This window comes from Chelonia mydas, chromosome 14, assembly GCF_015237465.2.
Source record: "Chelonia mydas isolate rCheMyd1 chromosome 14, rCheMyd1.pri.v2, whole genome shotgun sequence".
Lineage (NCBI taxonomy): Eukaryota > Metazoa > Chordata > Testudines > Cheloniidae > Chelonia > Chelonia mydas.
Window position 1 is genome coordinate 41,490,369 of NC_051254.2, and position 18,512 is coordinate 41,508,880.

Below are 18,512 nucleotides of genomic sequence, written 5' to 3' on the forward strand. Positions count from 1 at the left end.
TGGTCACCCTAGGGTGTGCACATGTGTGGGTCCCAGCTGCTCCCTGCCCCCCTCATTGAAGCAGGTGTGTAGGGTTACTACCCTGGGAACTGTAGGGCACCAGTGGACGTGGGGCCAGCTGCAGACAGGGGCGGGGGGCAGGGCTAGCTGGAGGCAGGGGGTGCGGGGCTGGCTGTGGGCAGGGCAGGGGGTGCAGAGCTGGCTGGAGACAGGAGGGTGCAGGGCTGGCTGGAGGCAGGGCAGGGGGTGCGGGGCTGGCTGGAGGCAGGGGCTGGCTGTGGGCAGGGTGGGGGGGGCTCACGGGGGGAGCAGCAGGACGTAGCCCAGCCCCAGCAGAGCAGCCGGGGACCCACCTGGCAGCAGCGGCAGCCCCAGGGCTGGTGCCCAGGACCAGGCGGCAGCCCAGGTGGCTCCCGCAGCGCAGCGCCCCCGGCGGCCGGAGGAGGAATTGCAGCACTTCCCGGCCAGAGCCCAGCAAAGCCTCAGCGCCCCCTGCAGGGCAGCGGCGAAACAGCCGGTTCTAAAACCGGTTCCAAATTTAACAACCGGCTCCAGCTCCCCACTGCCTGGGTCCCCTCCCCCCAGCTCCCTCCCCCGGGGCTCCCCCGGCTCCCCTCCGCTCAGTTGAGGGGTCTCTCCCTGGCCCTCGGCTGGGTCCCTCCCACAGGGGGGCTCCCTCCTTCCTTGGTGGGACTCCCCCCCCCCCCCCCACCCATGCACACCGAGTTGGCCTCCTAGGAGCATAGAGACCCAGCCTAGAGAGCCTCACACAGACCTCCACAGCCATAGAGCTACGGGGAGAGCGTCACCCCCCCCAGCCCCGCCCCCGCTTCAGCCCTGTCTGTGCGGGGGGAGACTGGCTGGCTGAGTCCTCCAGGTCACAGAGATCAGGAGGGAGGGGGCTAGAGGAGCCTGTTTCGGGGGGGCAGAGAGGGAAGCTCAGGGACACAGTGTGAGTTGGCAGCCTCGGCCCAGGGAACGGATCAGAAAATAAGGGTTTCCCTCGTATCCCACGCAGAAGAGCGGGTGGATTCTCTCCCCGGCGAAAGCGGCCGGCGGGAAAGTGACGATCGGGTCCCCGCAACCAGCATCGAAAAACGCCACCCGCCCCTCTTCATAGTCCAGATAAACCCGGATCCTGCGGAGCGCCCGGCTCGGGGACAAGGGGGTGAGATCATAAGGGGACGTGAGAGCCCGGTACTGATCTCCGCTGCCCTGCAGAGCCCAGATCCCCTGCTCAGGGATAAAGCTGATCCATCCCTTCCTGCTCACAGACTCTCTGGCCACCCCCACAGCCCAGTCTCCCCTTCCCTCCACCTCCACCTCCCAGTAATGTCGGCCCGAGGTGAATCCCTCATAGCCCAGCACGCAGGGCACAGTGTCAAATCTCCCAGGGTTGTCGGGCAGATCCTGCCGTGTGTCTCCCCATCTCACAATTTCCCGATCCGCAGACAGGAGGAGTTTGGGATGGGCCGTGTCTGGATCCAGAGTCACGTTCACTGCAGAGAGAGAATCAGAGCGTGAGGGGCAGAGCTCAGCCCTGGGGCAGGGCCTGATCGTGTCAGTCACAGAACCTGCCCCAGGTGGGGAGTGAGTCAGAGAATCTCCCCCCTCCAGGATTTACCCAGCTCTGCAAGGGGAGCAGCGCTGAGATCTCAGCCATGTGCAGGGGGGATTCACACCCCTGACAGAGCCAGTTCAGTGTCAGAGTGAAGGGATCAGCTCAGCTGAGCCAGGCCCCCAAACCCAGAGTCTGAGGCCTGGTCTACACTACGAGTTTATGTCGGATTTAGCAGCATTAAATCTGAATTAACCCTGCACCCGTCCACCCAACGAAGCCATTTTTTCGACATAAAGGGCTCTTAAAACCGATTTCTGTACTCTTCCCCAACGAGGGGATTAGCACTGAAATTGACATCACCGTTTCGAATTAGGGTTAGTGTGGACGCAATTCGAAGGTATTGGCCTCCAGGAGCTATCCCACAGTGCACCATTGTGACCGCTCTGGACAGCACTCTGAACTCAGATGCACTGGCCAGGTGTACAGGAAAAGCCCCGGGAACTTTTGAATCTCATTTCCTGTTTGGCCAGGCGAGCTCATCAGCACAGGTGACCGTGCAAAGCTTCGGGAGAGCACACAGCACACTGTTTTCCCTGACAGCCAGAATTCAAATGGGCGGCAGAGACTGCAGGAACTGTGGGATAGCTACCCACAGTGCAACGCTCCAGAAGTCGACGGTTGTCTCGGTATTGTGGACACACTCCTCCGACTACATGCACTTAGAGCATTCGTGTGGGGACACACACAATCGACTGTATAAAAACGCTTTCTACAAAACCAACTTTTATAAGTTCGACCTAATTTCGTAGTGTAGACAAGGCCTGCGTCTCAGTTAGTCCATCCTTGTGCTTGGGGGAAAGACAAGGGGGGTTAGAGGGAGGTGGTTTTAAGCTTTGTCCTTCCTTTAGTCTACCTGGCCGCCAGTTACAGGGGCCTCAGGGCTGCAGAGCAGAGAGCAGCCATAGTGCGATGCATCCTGTCTGTGCCCCCAGCAGAGCCATCCCTTGGGTAGAGTGAATGGGGGTGACTGCTCTGGACCCTGCACTTTGGGAGGCCCTATGGGCTGGTGTGATTGGCTGGTGCGGTCGGTCCCAGAAGAAACAAATCTGTCACTTCCGCCCCGGACCCCGCACGCCCCCAGGGCCAGCCCTGGCCCCCAACCCAGTCCCACAATAACGGCTGGGAGCACAGTTGCTGTAGAGCCCCTGTGCCGACTTCACACGGACGGGGGTGGCTCCCTTGCATAGGAGGTATTTTCTGGGGACTGTTTCCTTGCATATTAAGGCCCCTTTGCTCTGACAGAGCAGCATAAAAGGGCCTGACAATCAGGCCCATGGAATCTTTCCCCACTTGCACCCATCTCTCCCCACAGATGTGATTAGAGACCCTGGCATCATAGAAGGCTCCCAGCAGATTACAGGGAATCCAAAGTCCACCGTCCAATGATGCAACTCTTTAAAGCCCTGTCTCCTTGCAGAGCCCCCTCCCTCCTAAAGATCAGCGAGCTGAGCTATAGAAAAACTGCTTTTATAGAGACATCACTGGTGCTCCATGACTCTTGTAGTTGCAGTGTGGTTGAGGAAACCGCACACTTACGGAATGGTTTCAGAGTAGCAGCCGTGTTAGTCTGTATTCGCAAAAAGAAATGGAGGACTTGTGGCACCTTAGAGACTAACCAATTTATTTGAGCCTAAGCTTTCGTGAGCTACAGCTCACTTCATCGGATGCATTCAGTGGAAAATACAGTGAGGAGATTTATATACACACAGAACATGAAAAAATGGGTGTTACCATACACACTGTAAGGAGAGTGATCACTTAAGATGAGCAATTACCAGCACGAGAGCGGGGTGCGGGGGGTTGGGGGGGAAGAAAACCTTTTGTAGTGATAATCAAGGTGGGCCATTTCCAGCAGTTAACAAGAACGTCTGAGGAACAGTGGGGGGTGGGGGGGAAATAAACATGGGAAAAAAGTTTTACTTTGTGTAATGACACATCCACTCCCAGTCTCTATTCAAGCCTAAGTTAATTGTATCCAGTTTGCAAATTAATTTCAATTCAGCAGTCTCTCAGTGAAGTCTGTTTTTGAAGTCTTTTTGTTGTAATATTGCGACTTTTAGGTCTGTAATCGAGTGACCAGGGAGTAGGTGACTTCTGGGTACCCTTCTGGCTCTGTCAATTTGGACACTACGGTGCTAATAAGCGATGGTCACATAAACACCACCCTATACCGGAAACCTACTGACCGCTATTCCTACCTACTTGCCTCCAGCTTTCACCCAGATCATACCACACGATCCATTGTCTACAGCCAAGCTCTACGATACAACCGCATTTGCTCCAACCCCTCAGACAGAGACAAAGATCTACAAGATCTCTATCAAGCATTCTTACAACTACAGTACCCACCTGCTGAAGTGAAGAAACAAATTGACAGAGCCAGAAGAGTTCCCAGAAGTCACCTACTACAGGACAGGCCCAACAAAGAAAATAACAGAACACCAGTAGCCATCACCTTCAGCCCTCAACTAAAACCTCCCCAACGCATCATCAAGGATCTACAACCTATCCTGAAGGACGACCCATCACTCTCACAAATCTTGGGAAACAGGCCAGTCCTTGCTTACAGACAGCCCCGCAACCTGAAGCAAATACTCACCAGCAACCACACACCACACAACAGAGCCACTAACCCAGGAACCTATCCTTGCAACAAAGCCCGCTGCCAACTGTGCCCACACATCTATTCAGGAGACACCATCATAGGGCCTAATAACATCAGCCACACTATCAGAGGCTCGTTCACCTGCACATCCACCAATGTGATATATGCCATCATGTGCCAGCAATGCCCCTCTGCCATGTACATTGGTCAAACTGGACAGTCTCTACATAAAAGAATAAATGGACACAATTCAGATGTCAAGAATTATAACATTCAAAAACCAGTCGGAGAACACTTCAATCTCCTTGGTCACTCAATTACAGACCTAAAAGTCACAATATTACAACAAAAAGACTTCAAAAACAGACTCCAACGAGAGACTGTTGAATTGGAATTAATTTGCAAACTGGATACAATTAACTTAGGCTTGAATAGAGACTGGGAGTGGATGTGTCATTACACAGAGTAAAACTTTTTTCCCATGTTTATTTCCCCCCCACTCCGCACTGTTCCTCAGACGTTCTTGTTAACTGCTGGAAATGGCCCACCTTGATTATCACTACAAAAGGTTTTCTTCCCCCGCCACCCTCGCACCCCGCTCTCCTGCTGGTAATAGCTCATCTTAAGTGATCACTCTCCTTACAGTGTGTATGGTAACACCCGTTTTTTCATGTTCTGTGTGTATATAAATCTCCTCACTGTATTTTCCACTGAATGCATCCGATGAAGTGAGCTGTAGCTCACGAAAGCTTAGGCTCAAATAAATTGGTTAGTCTCTAAGGTGCCACAAGTCCTCCTTTTCTACTTACTGAATGGTTGCTCGTCCTGTGCTGGTCTATCAGGGGGACTTTCCAAATTCCGCACTGATGGCCTCAAGGCTATGCAATGGCAAATACAGTATTGCCAACTTCAAGAGATCAAATCTCATGAGATTGTCCCAAAAATCATGACATTTTTGAAAAGGATTATGTTGTCGTTTTTAGGTCAGTCTCTTGATTTTTGAACTCCCCTGGCCCCTCCCCAGGGTTTGCGCAAGTGACAGTTAGTGTTGTCACTCTCCCACATGTACTGGATAAGGTGATTTTGGCTCCTGCTGCAGGAGCTCTCACCCCCACATCTGCCAATCTCCTGCCCAGCAATTAACCCTATCTGCTCAGAACCCACCATCAATACAGTCTCCTCCGCCCGTCAGCCCCCTGCTCACTTCAGGTCCCCTACAGACCCCAGGCCATAATAAAGCCCTCCCAGCCTCAACTCTGCTCCTCCTAGGGTTCTTCACCCTCCCTCGGCCTGGGGGCTACAGTGGGGTCCTTTCTCCCACTTCCCAGGCTGGCAGGGGAGGAGCCGCACTGGGTGGCTGACAGCGGGAGCCCCAGCCGCACCCAGGGCCGCTGACGGGATTTTTAAGTAAAATTAAGCCTCATCTTTAGACCTCTCAAATGTCGGGGGTGGGGGGTGTTTCAGCCACAGCTGACATTTGAGAGCTCTATCGCGAGATCCTGAGTGAGGCTTCATTTTACTCAGAAATTGCATCTCTCATTCTCAATTCGTAAGAGTTGGCATGTCTCCTAATATGTGATGTCTACCCAACCCCTTTTGACATTTTTAACATTTTTTCTTTTGACTTCTAAAGTAGAGAGATAAAACAGAAATGTATATTTATGTATGTTGAAGTTTCCTATTCTTCATTGTACCACTTGTGCATTTGCTAATAATAATCATATGGCCAGGGGATGTGATGTATGTGCATAAAGAGTTCTGAAAATGAGGGGATAGTTCCTCTCTGATTTTCCAAAAGGCTCATTTTTAAACTCTAAGATCTCTATGGAGATACACTGCTTGCCCCCTCGCCCGCACCCCAGCCCAGCTGGTTAACCCAACCACTAGTTAAAAATTCTAAATTATAATAGAGAAAAGAATCTACTTTTCTGTTTTTAGGAAAGATCTGGGCACCCACCAGTAATATGGTGTTCGGCTCCTGTCAAATGCAAAATTGAAACAAAACTTGAAATATGGCGCTGCCAACGAACAACCATAATTCATATGAAAGTTTTCACTCCGCTTTTATACGAGAAATTTACCTTTGTCCAACCGCTGTCTAGACGACAGTGAGTCTAGAGGAAGAAAAGGATGAAAAAGACAAAATGTCAGGTTGTCATGTTTATGAATATATTCACATTGTTAATGTTCTAACACAAAAGCCAAATGAAAAGAAAACAAACTTTATGAAGTTCTAGTTAAGGAGTTTAAGTGCAATTCAGACCAATACAAACCATTACACACATCACTAAAAAATAACCACAAACATTAAAATCTAAGCACATTACCTAAGATTACATGACATACTCAGAGATGTTTGACACAGCAATTAAACACCTGTGGCTGGCCCATGACAGCCTGTAACAAAGTGACCTCTGGCAAGACACTACTGAGAGTATCAATTCAGGACAAATTGCTTAGAGAAGGGCAGTCACAGCCCAAGGCTAGGACAGCACACCAAACCAACCAAACAGAGAGGACTTCGGTCTCACCCCACTGGCTAACCTGAAGTCATACAAGCAATTCCCTCAGACACTCCCGTTTCCCAGTCTCACCACCAGCGCCACTCCTTATGGGGATGAATGGTTATGAAAACCAATACCGCAGAAAAAGGAAAAAAAGGTTCTCCCGATCCCAAAGGACCAAGCCCCAGACCCAGGTCAATATACAAGTCAGATCTTACCCACAAATCGTGCTGTTGCCAATGTAAAATGTAAAGGTTTATTCGTAAAAAGAAAGAACTATAGATGCGAGTTAAAATGCGTGAAATGGAATTATTTACATACAGTAATGGCAAAGTTCTTGGGTCAGGCTTGTAGCAGTGATGGAATAAACTGCTGGCTTAAGTTAAGTCTCTGGAGCACATCCACAGCTGAAATGGCTCAGTCAGTCCTTTGTTCAGAGCTTCAGTTTGTAAAAGTTCCTCCAGAGGTAAGAAGCAGGACAAAATGGAGAAGGTGCAGCTGCCTTTTATAGTCTCTTGCCATGCGGCCTGTGCTTCCTTTGCTTCAAACACACGCTACCCAGCACGTGGCTTGGAAGCCTTAGGGTTCTCTCCATAGGCATCTCCCTGAATGCCTTGCTGAGTCATAAGGTGTATCTGCCTTCTCTCAATGGGTCACCTGTAGAGCTGATGGTCCTTAATGAGCCATCAAGCAGGCTAGGCAGTGCTGATGCCAAACTGTCTGAGGTGTCACCCAGAAGCATAGCACAAGTTTGAAATACAGACAGTATAGAGCCAATACCTATAACTTTAAGTACAAAAATGATACATGCGTACAGATAGCAGAATCATAACCAGCAAATCATAACCTTTTCATAGACACCTTACTTGACCTCCTTTGTAAAAGATTTGGTGCCACTCTAGGACCTTGGTTGCAACAATGATCTATAAGGTCACAGTTCATGTCAATAATGTCACACAGCCAACTTGGGCTCGCAGAGCTCAGGGAATGGGGCTGTTTAATTGTGGTGTAGATGCTCGGGCTTCGGCAGAAGCCTGGGCTCTGGGACCCTGTGACAGGAGAGGGTCGCAGAGCCCAGGCTCCAGCCCCAGCCCAAACCTCGTGAGCCTGAGTCAGCAGCCACGGCCCAGCCACAGGTGTTTAATTGCTATGTAGACAAACCCTCTGAAACCAACACATAATTCACAGACAGACCAATACACAGAAACTTTCTCTCTGATTAGCATTCAATCAACATTAAATCTGCCCCTGTACCATTAGTACTTAGTAAACTTGGCTCATCCTTCCTGACAGACCTGATGGTCTCATTATCTCCAGCTCAGGGGTATAAAAGGTGGAGAATCTCTAAAGCAGGGGTGTGGAACCTACGGCCTGCGGTCCAGATCCAGCCTCTTGCTAAATTTCATCCGTCCCGCAGCACCAATTCCCTCCCCCGCCGCAGGGATGGAGCCGCAAGTGCCGACTCGCCCTGCCGCGGGTGGGGGGGAAGCCCCGAGTCTCTGTGAAGAGCTGCAGGAACTAGGAGTGGAGAGGGTGCTGCAACACCCCCCAGGTTTTGCGCGTGGTCTCGAGCCTCCACGCCCCCTCTCTGTCCCGCCGCGGGAGAGTGGCCCAGGATTGATTTTTTTCTGTGGGTCAATGGCCTGTGATAGAAAAAAGTTTCCTCACCCCTGCTCTAAAGCAAGAGAGGGACTCTGATGACACAGGAGGACTTGCAGACAAAAGATTGAAACAAACATACTTCAAAAACATTTAATTCAGCAGAAAGCTCAAGCTCAGGTTAACGTTCATAGCTGCAAGGAAAGGAAAATCCCCAGGGAGTTCAAATTTAGGACCCTAACCCAGTGTGTATGTGCCGCATTGAGAGCTGAGGAGGGAATTCATAGGTTCCGAATGATAAGTTGACTATCTCCGTCCACAATTATTTTTCCTCAGACATGTCCCCAGCTCTGTCAATTATCAGTGTAATATATGTGAGAAAATTCCCCAGGTGACTGTTTATTACCTTTGAATTTCTTCATTATGGTCTCCAGAGAAGCAGTTCGTTGAGAAGATTCCCAGATTCTCCATTTCAGTTCCAAAGAAAAGGCCACTGGGTTCTGAAACTTCTCCCTCTCACATCTGAAGAACAACCCAGTGTTACTCCTTGTGGAGTCCGTTCATATTTGTGTTTTACTAAAATGTATTTTATTCTAGTGAATGCTTGTAGCTCAGCAGACCCTGGAGGATTAAATTCTCTCTGGCCCCAGGAATAGGTCCAGTACCAGCTTTGACACGACAAGCTTCCCCTTCATTTTGGTGAGACCGATATTGGAAAACTGCATCCAGGTCTGGTGTCCCCATTTTAAAATGGACGTTGAAAAAGTGGAGATGGTGCAGAGAAGACCCACAAAAATGATTTGAGGCTGGTAAAAATGCCTTGCACTGAGAGCACCCTGGCACTTGAGTATGGGGCATAAATACCGTCAGGGGAGAAAATCCTTGGTACTAAAGGGCTCCTCAGTTTAGCAAACAAAGGCACAACAAGGACCAATTGCTGGAAGCTGAAGCCAGAGAAATTCAAATGGCAAATAAGACAGACTTTTTAAGAGTGTGGGTGAATTAACCATTGGAAGAAACTGCCAAGGGAAGTGGTGGATTCTCCATCTCTTGATGCTCTCTCACTCTTAACCTGCCTTAAAGGCACGTGATGGGGGGAGGGGGTGGAGAGGAGCGAGCAGGGGGTGGGGTCTCAGGGGAAGAGGCAGAGCAGGGGTGGGGCCATGGTTTGGGCACTGGTGGACCCCCACTTCTAGGGAGCTTCAAGCGTTACTGTCTCTTGATGTCTTTAAATCTAGACTGAATGGCTTTCTGGACGGTGCTTTAGTCAACGTACATTGGGATTTAGTCAAATACAAGTTATTGGGCTGAATACAGGAATAACTGGCTGAAACTTAAGCACCTGTGATACATAGGCACCCACTCTGTGCGTGCTCCGGCGCTGGAGCACCCACGAAAAAAAATCGTGGGTGCTCAGCCCCACCAGCAGCCCCACAGATCAGCTTCCCCCCACTTCCCACCAATGCCTCCTGCCTGTTAGCGGGCCCTGCCGATCAGCTCTTCCCCCTGCCTCCCAGGACCTCCTGCCCACCGGGGATCAGCTGTTCAGGAGCAGGCAGGAGGCCCTGGGGGGAAGGGGCTGTTGCAAGGGTGGGAAGAGGCTGGGCATGGCAGGAAGAGGCGGGGCAGGGCCTTGGGGGGGAAGGGGTGGAGTGGGGGCAGGGTCTGGGGCCGAGCAGGGGTTGAACACCCCCAGGGGAATGAGAAAGTCGAAGCCTGTGCTGTGATATACAGGAGGTCAAATGTGACGATCTTACGGTCCTTTCTGGCCTTCAACTTTATGCATCTATAAAACTCAGCAATACCATGAGGCAATGAGTTCCATGGGTTAATTATGAATTGTGTAAAAAAAAAAGTATTTCCCTTTCTCAGCTTTACACTAGTTGCCTTTCAGTTGCACTGAACGTCCCCTTGTTCTTGTATTGTGAGTGTGGGAAGCAGGATCCCCTGACATATCCTGTACACCATTTAAGGGAGATAATTAGTGACAATCCTTGTGGGGATGTCGATACCCATCGTACCAGGACCTGGAGCGAGACCCACTAACCCATTTCAAAGATCATTTACGTTCTTATTTCGTTCTTTGGATACATAAAATGGTCAGTCCACTAGCACAGGGGTTCTCAGCTTACAAAGGCTAGTGTGTGTCCACTCCACCCTGAGCAAGTGGCAAACGACTTAATGAACTTGCACTGTCCAACGGAGCCTTGAGCAGGCTGAGTCGGTGCAGTTCTGGGGGGCAGGGCTGGAGCTGGGGGGAACTGGCTAGCGCCTTCTATTGCTGGTTCATCAATGGCTGGGAGTTGAGTCGTGTGACACAGTTGGGTGTGTCCCTGCCCGTGGGTGTCTGTGTAAGTGCAGGGCCCTTCTGACAATAGCACATTATAAATTCCTTAGGGCAGGGAATGTCTCTTCTATCATATCTGTTGCCACGCCAAGCCCACTGATAGAGCTCACTGCATAATAAGAAACAATTAATAAACAGCTCATTGTATAGCCATCAGATGGCCCTGACTTTCCATCCCTACCAACCTAGGTGGAGATGGAGTCTATGACCTAGAAATGAAAAACTCATTCTCCATCCCCAATCTCCTGAGGTCTCCATTCCACCAGCCGCACTACAAATAACCCTATCTGTAGGTAAATCACTCTTTTCTCGGGCTGCTCTATTCTGGAGTCTAGTCAACATGAAAACAGCCCCAAGATTAGATTTAACAGAGGGAGATTGTGAACCACCCCCACATTCTGCATTGCTGAACCATGGGGAGCAATGTCTCATGTCCAAAATCACTTCTCTGCACTGGGAAGTGAAAAGGAGAGTGAGAAGGAGCCACCTACCTGGTCAAGGTGCCTTTGATGTCCTAAAGGAGAAAGATAAAAGGAAATTCAGTCCCATTGATCATATGCTGGGGATCCCTTCTGCTCTGGAGGGGACTCACTTTGTCTTCACAGTTTTGAGTTTCCAAGTGAAATTATTTGTTCTTTATTAGTAAAAACAAAAAATATCAAACATGTTGCCTTTGCTCGTTTGGATAAGTGCTCTGACTGCAAGATCTGGCCCCAGGAAGTTTGTCTATGGAGGCACACTACCTCTTCATAGAGTGACATCTGGATAACCAGCTGGCACATGGAATCAGAGGGCTCAGTCTTACGATGTGTTTGGGGAAGATCCACTCCTGGAGACTCCAGTGGATCCAGAAGGAGAAATGCCCCCAGGCTGTGCTGCTTCAATGCTGTAAACTTTCTTCCCACTGCCCCACAAACATTCGCAAGGCCCATCCTGTGGACTTCTTGACCTCCACAGGAAGTTGGGGCTGGGTGAGAACAATGAGGATTGGGTACAGAGTAACAGCAGGCCAATCACTGCCCTACACGCCAGGTTCAATGCAGGAGATCTGGGAAGTGAAGAACGCTGCCCACAGCAGATATTGGACACAACAGAGAATTTGACCCTCGATATCAGCTAGAGAAGTCCAGTAGACTAAGATTTATTTCTCCCTTCCTTTTTTGCTAGTTAGAGGCACTTTTTGAACATTAAAATCATTAGAAGGCTTTTGGAATTCTAATGACTACTTAAACTTTCAGGGTACCATAAGTAATGAACGCCTTGCCTAACTAAACTTCAGTTCTGGCAGAAAAAGTCACACCAGCCTCAGGCCTCATGTATCAATTTTGAGGCCAATCTTTTTCCTTTTTTTGTGATACATATTAAGAGAGGCAAAATCAGTCTTAACATGGAACAGGTTGAATCTTAGCTTTTTCCATAATTAAAGCCTGGCTCCATCTTAGATCTTCTGAAGTTAGCATTTGGAACACAGGAAATGATCAACAGGATCAGACCTGAGGTCCATCTAGTTCGTATCCTGTCTCTAAAAGTGGACAATATCAGATGCTTCAGAGGAAGGTGTAAGAAAAGCTGCTCCTCACAGTCTCACGCTGCTCTCTAATAGCGAGAGACTGGCTGAAGCAATGAAGAATGAAGTTTAATATCAATTAATTTTTTTTGTTATTTCTTATAACTCTGGATATTCTTGTTGTCCATATAAATGTCCAATCGCTTTTTGAGTTGTGCTAAATTCTTGGTACCAGTGACATCCTGTGAGAATGAGTTCCATGGTCTAATTACGTGATGTGTGAAAATGTTTCTTTGGATCAGTTTTGAATTTGCCACCTTCTAATTTTATTGAATGTCCCTTTGTTCTTGCATTATGAGACAGGGAGAACAGAGTTTGGAGTTTGACATTTTTGGAGGAGTCTTCTCCCACTAAAATTCAAAAGAAGAGCTTTTTTTATTCTTTTAGGGCTCTATCCAATGACCACTGGAGTCAAGAAGAATATTTCCATTGACTTTAATTGGCATTTGATCAAGCTCTTAAAAAAAATGTATATTTCACTCTTATACTCCAAAAGTGAAGGGTTAGGAGACTTTCTTTCCCTGTGAAAGGTTCTGGGGTGTGTCTAACACTGTCTCACCTGCAGGAATTCACTCGCTGGCAGCTGGCACTTCTGCTCCATCTCACTGATCAGGTGACTGAAAGAAGATATTTCCTCAGATAGTTTGGCAACATACTCAGCTCTCCTCTTTTCAATTTCCTTATTCAGCTCTTCCAGCCGGGCCAGGAGGAGTTGCTCTTGTTCCTTCAGTAACTGGTGCAGTTGCTGAACTTCAGACACAAGCTTCTGCCTCTCAGTTTGTAGCTGTTTCTGAAATGAAGAGATAGAAACAGGGAAAGCACAGGTCAAAGCCAGGAACACGGGAAAATCATGGGATAGTTTATAAAGACTTATGTATGAACATGGAAGCATATCATTGTATATGCATATCAGAGGCCACCTGCCAGGTCAGACCCCACACTCTATCAACCCCATCAAATTTAACGTCTGACATTTTATCGAGGGCATACTCTATGCTCAGTAGACTGAAGATTTTCCAATAGATTTTCAAGAGTCCTAACTGGTGTTTAGAATTGTGGCGCATGGCTAGAAAGGTTTAAACATCCTGCAAAATAAATAACCCACAGAAGACATGTGGGGAGATAATGTTTGCGCTTTTGTGTATTTATATATGTATGAGTAGGGTGGACAATGTAGTCAACAGTCCCTGCCTCTGCTGTATTCTGATAATTCAGAGGTCAAAAGAACATCCTATCATGTAAATGAATTGTAAACACGAGATATCTCAGTATTCATCTCTCTTTGACATGTACTGTGAATGGTGGAGGAACAAGCAAATGGCCTTAAGTTAATTGGGATAGCTAAGTACCGGTGACAGACCTCCTTCAAAGTCATCCTAATTACTTTTGTTCCCTGAGGAATTCCAACTTGAGAAAAGACATGAAATTGTATAAAGGCTCCTTGGGTCCTGATTCTGTCATCTCAGATCTGCTGAGACTTCATCAGGGGAAGTTTGAGTCGCAAGACTGAGGTCCCAGTTTGCCCTGGTGTGAGATTTGGACATTGGACTATGACCTATGAACTGAATTCTAAAGGAACTCTTTGCAACTACAAAGCTCACCATCTCTGCTGTGTATCTGAACCTCAATGGACTGAACTCATGTCTGTATGTTCATTGATCTTTTAACCATACTTTCTCTCTCTTTTGTTTTTTAATAAATTTTAGGAATTAGCTGTAGCATGTATTTGGGTAAGATCTGAAACATTCGTTAAGCTGGGAGGTGATGTGTCTGATCCTTTGGGATTGGTCGAACCTTTTCTTTTATATGATGAAATAAGATTTACAGAAATTTTCATCATATTTGACATGGGTACCTGGATGGAGGCCTGAGGCTAGATGACTTGAAGGGAACTGTGTTGTTCGGTCTTCTGAGTAACCAGTAAGGTAATAAAGAAGCTGTTTTTTGCTGGCTTGGTAAATCTAAGTATTGGAATGTCCACCAGCTTTATGGGGATTATCTGCCCCATTCTTTGCAGTTCATTGTAATTGAATGACCGCAGCTGGCTCCCCACTAGGACCCTGATCAAAAGATGCTACCTACCAGCAGTTCCTGGCTTTTACTTTCCCCGTTCAATTTAAATGATAGAATCTCTTCTCTCTCTTTCTTCAAAATCTCCAAACGGCTCTGAATTTGGTCCTAAAAAAAGAAAAAGTGATTTAGTTTTGCTGCTTTTGGAGGGTTTTCCCACATTTTTTATATTTTCAAGAATATTAAATACATAATAAAATGGGTGAGTGCTCTAACCACCTGGCTAGACAGTCATTCTCATGCGTCTGGTCTCTCTCTGTGGTCCAAATGACTTTATATCCCCAGTGGAATAGCTTTGACAGAGAAGATGGAGGGAGCCCCACATCACAATATCCCATAGTCCATGGTTAGGGCACTCACCTGAGAGGTGTCTGATCCCTGTTCGAATCCCTTCTCATCAGGTGGAGGTGGGACTTGAACCAGTGTTTCCTACATATCAGGTGAGTACCCTAACCCCGTGGCTAAAAGTTAGAAGGGCGAGCCTGATCCGGTAGGTGTGCTCAGAGGCCACCTGCCAGGTCAGACCCCACACTCCAGCTAGGCAGCCGAACGCCTGTCTTCCTCCAGATTGTGAATCACTCTGGGGCTTAAGTGAGAAATAGGCATCTGGATATTTAGAAAGAGACAGCAGTGTGCATGCCCAGGGACAGAAATATAGGGATGGTGATGATGTAGAAGCTGGAATGAGCCAGTAAAGCCCAGAATGGCATTTTAATCAATAAAATTGTTGCAAAAACCAGCAGGTACTGTTACAGACAGTTAAGAGAACAGACTCATAACAAATTGTGATTACCCTGCTGTCATAAATATAAAGGGAAGGGTAATGACCTTTCTGTATACAGTGCTATAAAATCCCTCTTGGCCAGAGGCAAAACCCTTTCATCTGTAAAGGGTTAAGGAGCTAAGGTGACCTCGCTGGCACCTGACCCAAAATGACCAATGAAGGGACAAGATACTTTCAAATCTGGACGGGGGGAAACAAAGGGTTCTGTTGTCTGTGTGATGCGTTTGCCGGGAACAGATCAGAAATGCAGCCGTACAACTCCTGTAAAGTTAGTAAGTAATCTAGCTAGAGTATGCGTTAGATTTTCTTTTGTTTAATGGCTGGTAAAATAAGCTGTGCTGGAGGGAATGTATATATTCCTGTTTTTGTGTTTTTTTGTAACTTAAGGTTTTGCCTAGAGGGATTCTCTATGTTTTGAATCTGATTACCCTGTAAGGTATTTATCATTCTGATTTTACAGAGGTGATTCTTTTACCTTTTCTTTAATTCAAATTCTTCTTTTAAGAACCTGATTGATTTTTCACTGTTCTTAAGATCCAAGGGTTTGGGTCTGTGTTCACCTGTACCAATTGGTGAGGATTCTTATCAAGTCTTCCCCAGGAAAGGGGGTGTCGGGCTTGGGGGGATATTTTGGGGAAGGATGTCTCCAAGTGGTCTCTTTCCCTGTTCTTTGTTTAAAACGCTTGGTGGTGGCAGCATACTGTTCAAGGACAAGGCAAAGTTTGTCCTTTGGGGAAGTTTTTAACCTAAACTGGTAAGAATAAGCTTAGGGGGTCTTTCATGCAGGTCCCCACATCTGTACCCTAGAGTTCAGAGTGGGGAAGGAACCTTGACACCTGTTTTGGCCCAGAACCAAATTTTAAACACCAAATAACACCTTGATGACAATATCTTACCAATAAGAACTGCCGACTAGCACACTGTTATCAACCCATTCCATCCCAGAACCATTTTTTAAATGCGAAATAGGACCTGGAACATACAGTTCCAAAGTGACCTAGAGGATTAAATGTAGACATCTAGCATATTAGCTTGAGGACAATATTTTAGGAATGAGAACCGATTAGTAGCAGACGCTTATTAACTCATTCCAGCCCAGAACCACTTTTTAACATTGTCAAAAGTTGTGGAGCAGAAACATTTAGGCCTATCTAAAAATTACCAGTGAAAAATAACAGACTCTAAGGTCTCACCTCCATATAAGAGAGTGACTCTTCTCAAAAATACAGAACAAATAAAAAATAACATGAAAAACAGACAAGCAGAATTCGTCACAATGACTTATGTGGTGTGACCTTCACTGTGCCCTGGAAGGGTTTGTGGGTCCGTACACCCAGGGCCCTGAAATCTCTGTGAATTGGATCTTCCAGAAGTTACTGGTATTTTTAAAGAGGTGACAATATTGAAGCCAACTACACTTGTTCATATGCCACATTTCAGCTCGGAGACTTTTACTCTTCCCCTTCATGTGCCTTTTTTGGAGGAAAATCCAGCAGTTTCTGTGGCTGCGCTGATTCATGACAAGTTCACAACACATGCACACAAGATTACGGGTGCCAACCTTCCAAGATTAATTAAAGATTAGGTTATGAAACCTCCACGAATACTTCTGACCAAAATTGACAACTATATAAAAGATGTATTTTTAATTTCAAGCAAAATGCGTATCCCAGGTCAGCAGCAGTTCCACTGCAATAGTTCTGTGCTAGATGTATAAATTTCAGCCCTGAGCCAATTCGGAACTGACTTTTCTGAGTCCTTATTGGTGTTAAAAATGGTTTGGGTCCAGAAGTGGTTAATAACAGTGTGTTATAAGTCTGTTCTCATTGCTAAAATATTGTTCTTAAGGGTCTCTAACAGTATCTGCTCTTTTTTGCAATAAATTTTTCATTTAAAAGGCAGTTCCTGGCTATTCCAGCTTTTACACCGTCCCGTGATTTCTTACCTTGTAAACCTCGGCAGCCTCCTCTATGGGAACCACAGCGTGTTCTCTGTGATCTCGGGACAGATGGCAAACCATACAAATGGGTGTTTGATCCTCTTGGCAGAAGACTTTTAAATCCTCATTGTGTTTCTCACACACTCTCCCAACTTCTGGTTCTTTTGTTGACAGCTGTGTAAACGTTCTGGAAGCTTCTACAATATTCCTTAGCTGTCTGTTTGGTTTGAAGTTTCTCTGGGAGAAGGTTTCTCTGCACTCAGGACAGTGGAAGTTTGTAGTCAATGCATCCCAGCACTGAGTGATGCAGGCCTGGCAGAAATGGTGGCCACAGTCCAGACACACTGGATCTTTAAAATAATCTAGACACACTGAACAAGTCAGTTCAGCTAGGAGCTGTTGTGCTGGATTCACAGCAGCCATGGCTCCTTCTGCAGAGAAGAGACTAATTTAGTTTCCTTTTACTGTTCTCAGAAATGGGCTGATTCTGAACTTTGCACACCAAACAGGTGTTTTCTATGTGTACACTTGTCTCATGTTACTCTTGTGAGTCCGGAAACACCTTGTGGTCTCAGCTGGGAAAGGGAGGCTCCACCATGAAAGACTGTGGAGTGACAGCACCGGACGCTGTTGGTCCCTGCAATGGTGCAGCACGGCCACCCTGCAGAACAGTTGTTGGAAAAACAGCACCTGTCACATCCATACCCAGCTCTCCACAGCATTTCTTCTTCCCGCCATCGCTGGTCACTGTGTTGTGGGACTCCAGAGGTACCTACAGCCTAGCTCATGGCACAGCTCTCTGCAGCAGGTGGTTCTGGGAAAATGTACAGAAGTATTGTGGGGCTGCCAGTGGTATTCCAGCCTTTAGAAGGGGAGGATCCTAGAGTCATGGCCCTCCCCGTCAACCCAATAACTGTGGCAGTGGCCATCTTTTTTTCTGCTTGATATTTGCCTTCTGTGATGGATACAATAATTTCTAAATACCGTCTTCCTAGCCATGTTCTCACAGGTTAGCAGGGTATATACAGATGGTCTGTGACAGAGGAAGAGGGAAAACAGGTGGCTGGAATAATGGGGGCTGGAGTCACTGCCTGATTCTCACCAACTGCAGCATGAAAACATTTCGATATCTTGTTGTAGCGAAGCAAGACTCACCGCCGCGGCGCCTCCTGCTGGTCATCTTGGGAATTAGCTCTTCAGCCTCAGAGCACCCTCTGCTGGCCAGTGGCTCGCCTGCCTTAGGCCCCCCGTGTCCCTCCCGGACCCCAGTGCCCCTTTACCTCAGGGTCCTGCCCCAGCAGTACCCCCACACTCTGGGTCTCCCCTCCCCAGGGAACCCCCAACCCTCTATACTCACCTTGCCTCAGTGGCTACTTCAAGTCATCATCTAGCCCCCTTTCACTGGGGCAGACTGTAGTCTGTAATGCCACTCATCACTGGCAAGGGGGTTGGACCAGCTGCCTTTATCCATCCCTG

The 18,512-nt window shown here is 47.6% G+C and overlaps 1 protein-coding gene across 1 annotated transcript; it reads right to left on the reverse strand.

The window, feature by feature from the left end:
- Window positions 1-346: 346 nt before the first annotated feature.
- On the reverse strand, window positions 347-17,555 carry LOC119567488 (zinc finger protein RFP-like). Its single transcript, XM_037913453.2, has 7 exons — window positions 17,043-17,555; window positions 14,326-14,421; window positions 12,803-13,033; window positions 11,168-11,190; window positions 8,736-8,851; window positions 6,308-6,340; window positions 347-1,499 (listed from the first exon to the last, which is right to left on the reverse strand). The coding sequence occupies exons 1-7, from the start codon at window positions 17,457-17,459 to the stop codon at window positions 940-942; spliced, it is 1,476 nt and encodes a 491-aa protein (XP_037769381.1). The 5' UTR covers window positions 17,460-17,555; the 3' UTR covers window positions 347-939.
- Between the last annotated feature and the right edge of the window lie 957 nt (window positions 17,556-18,512).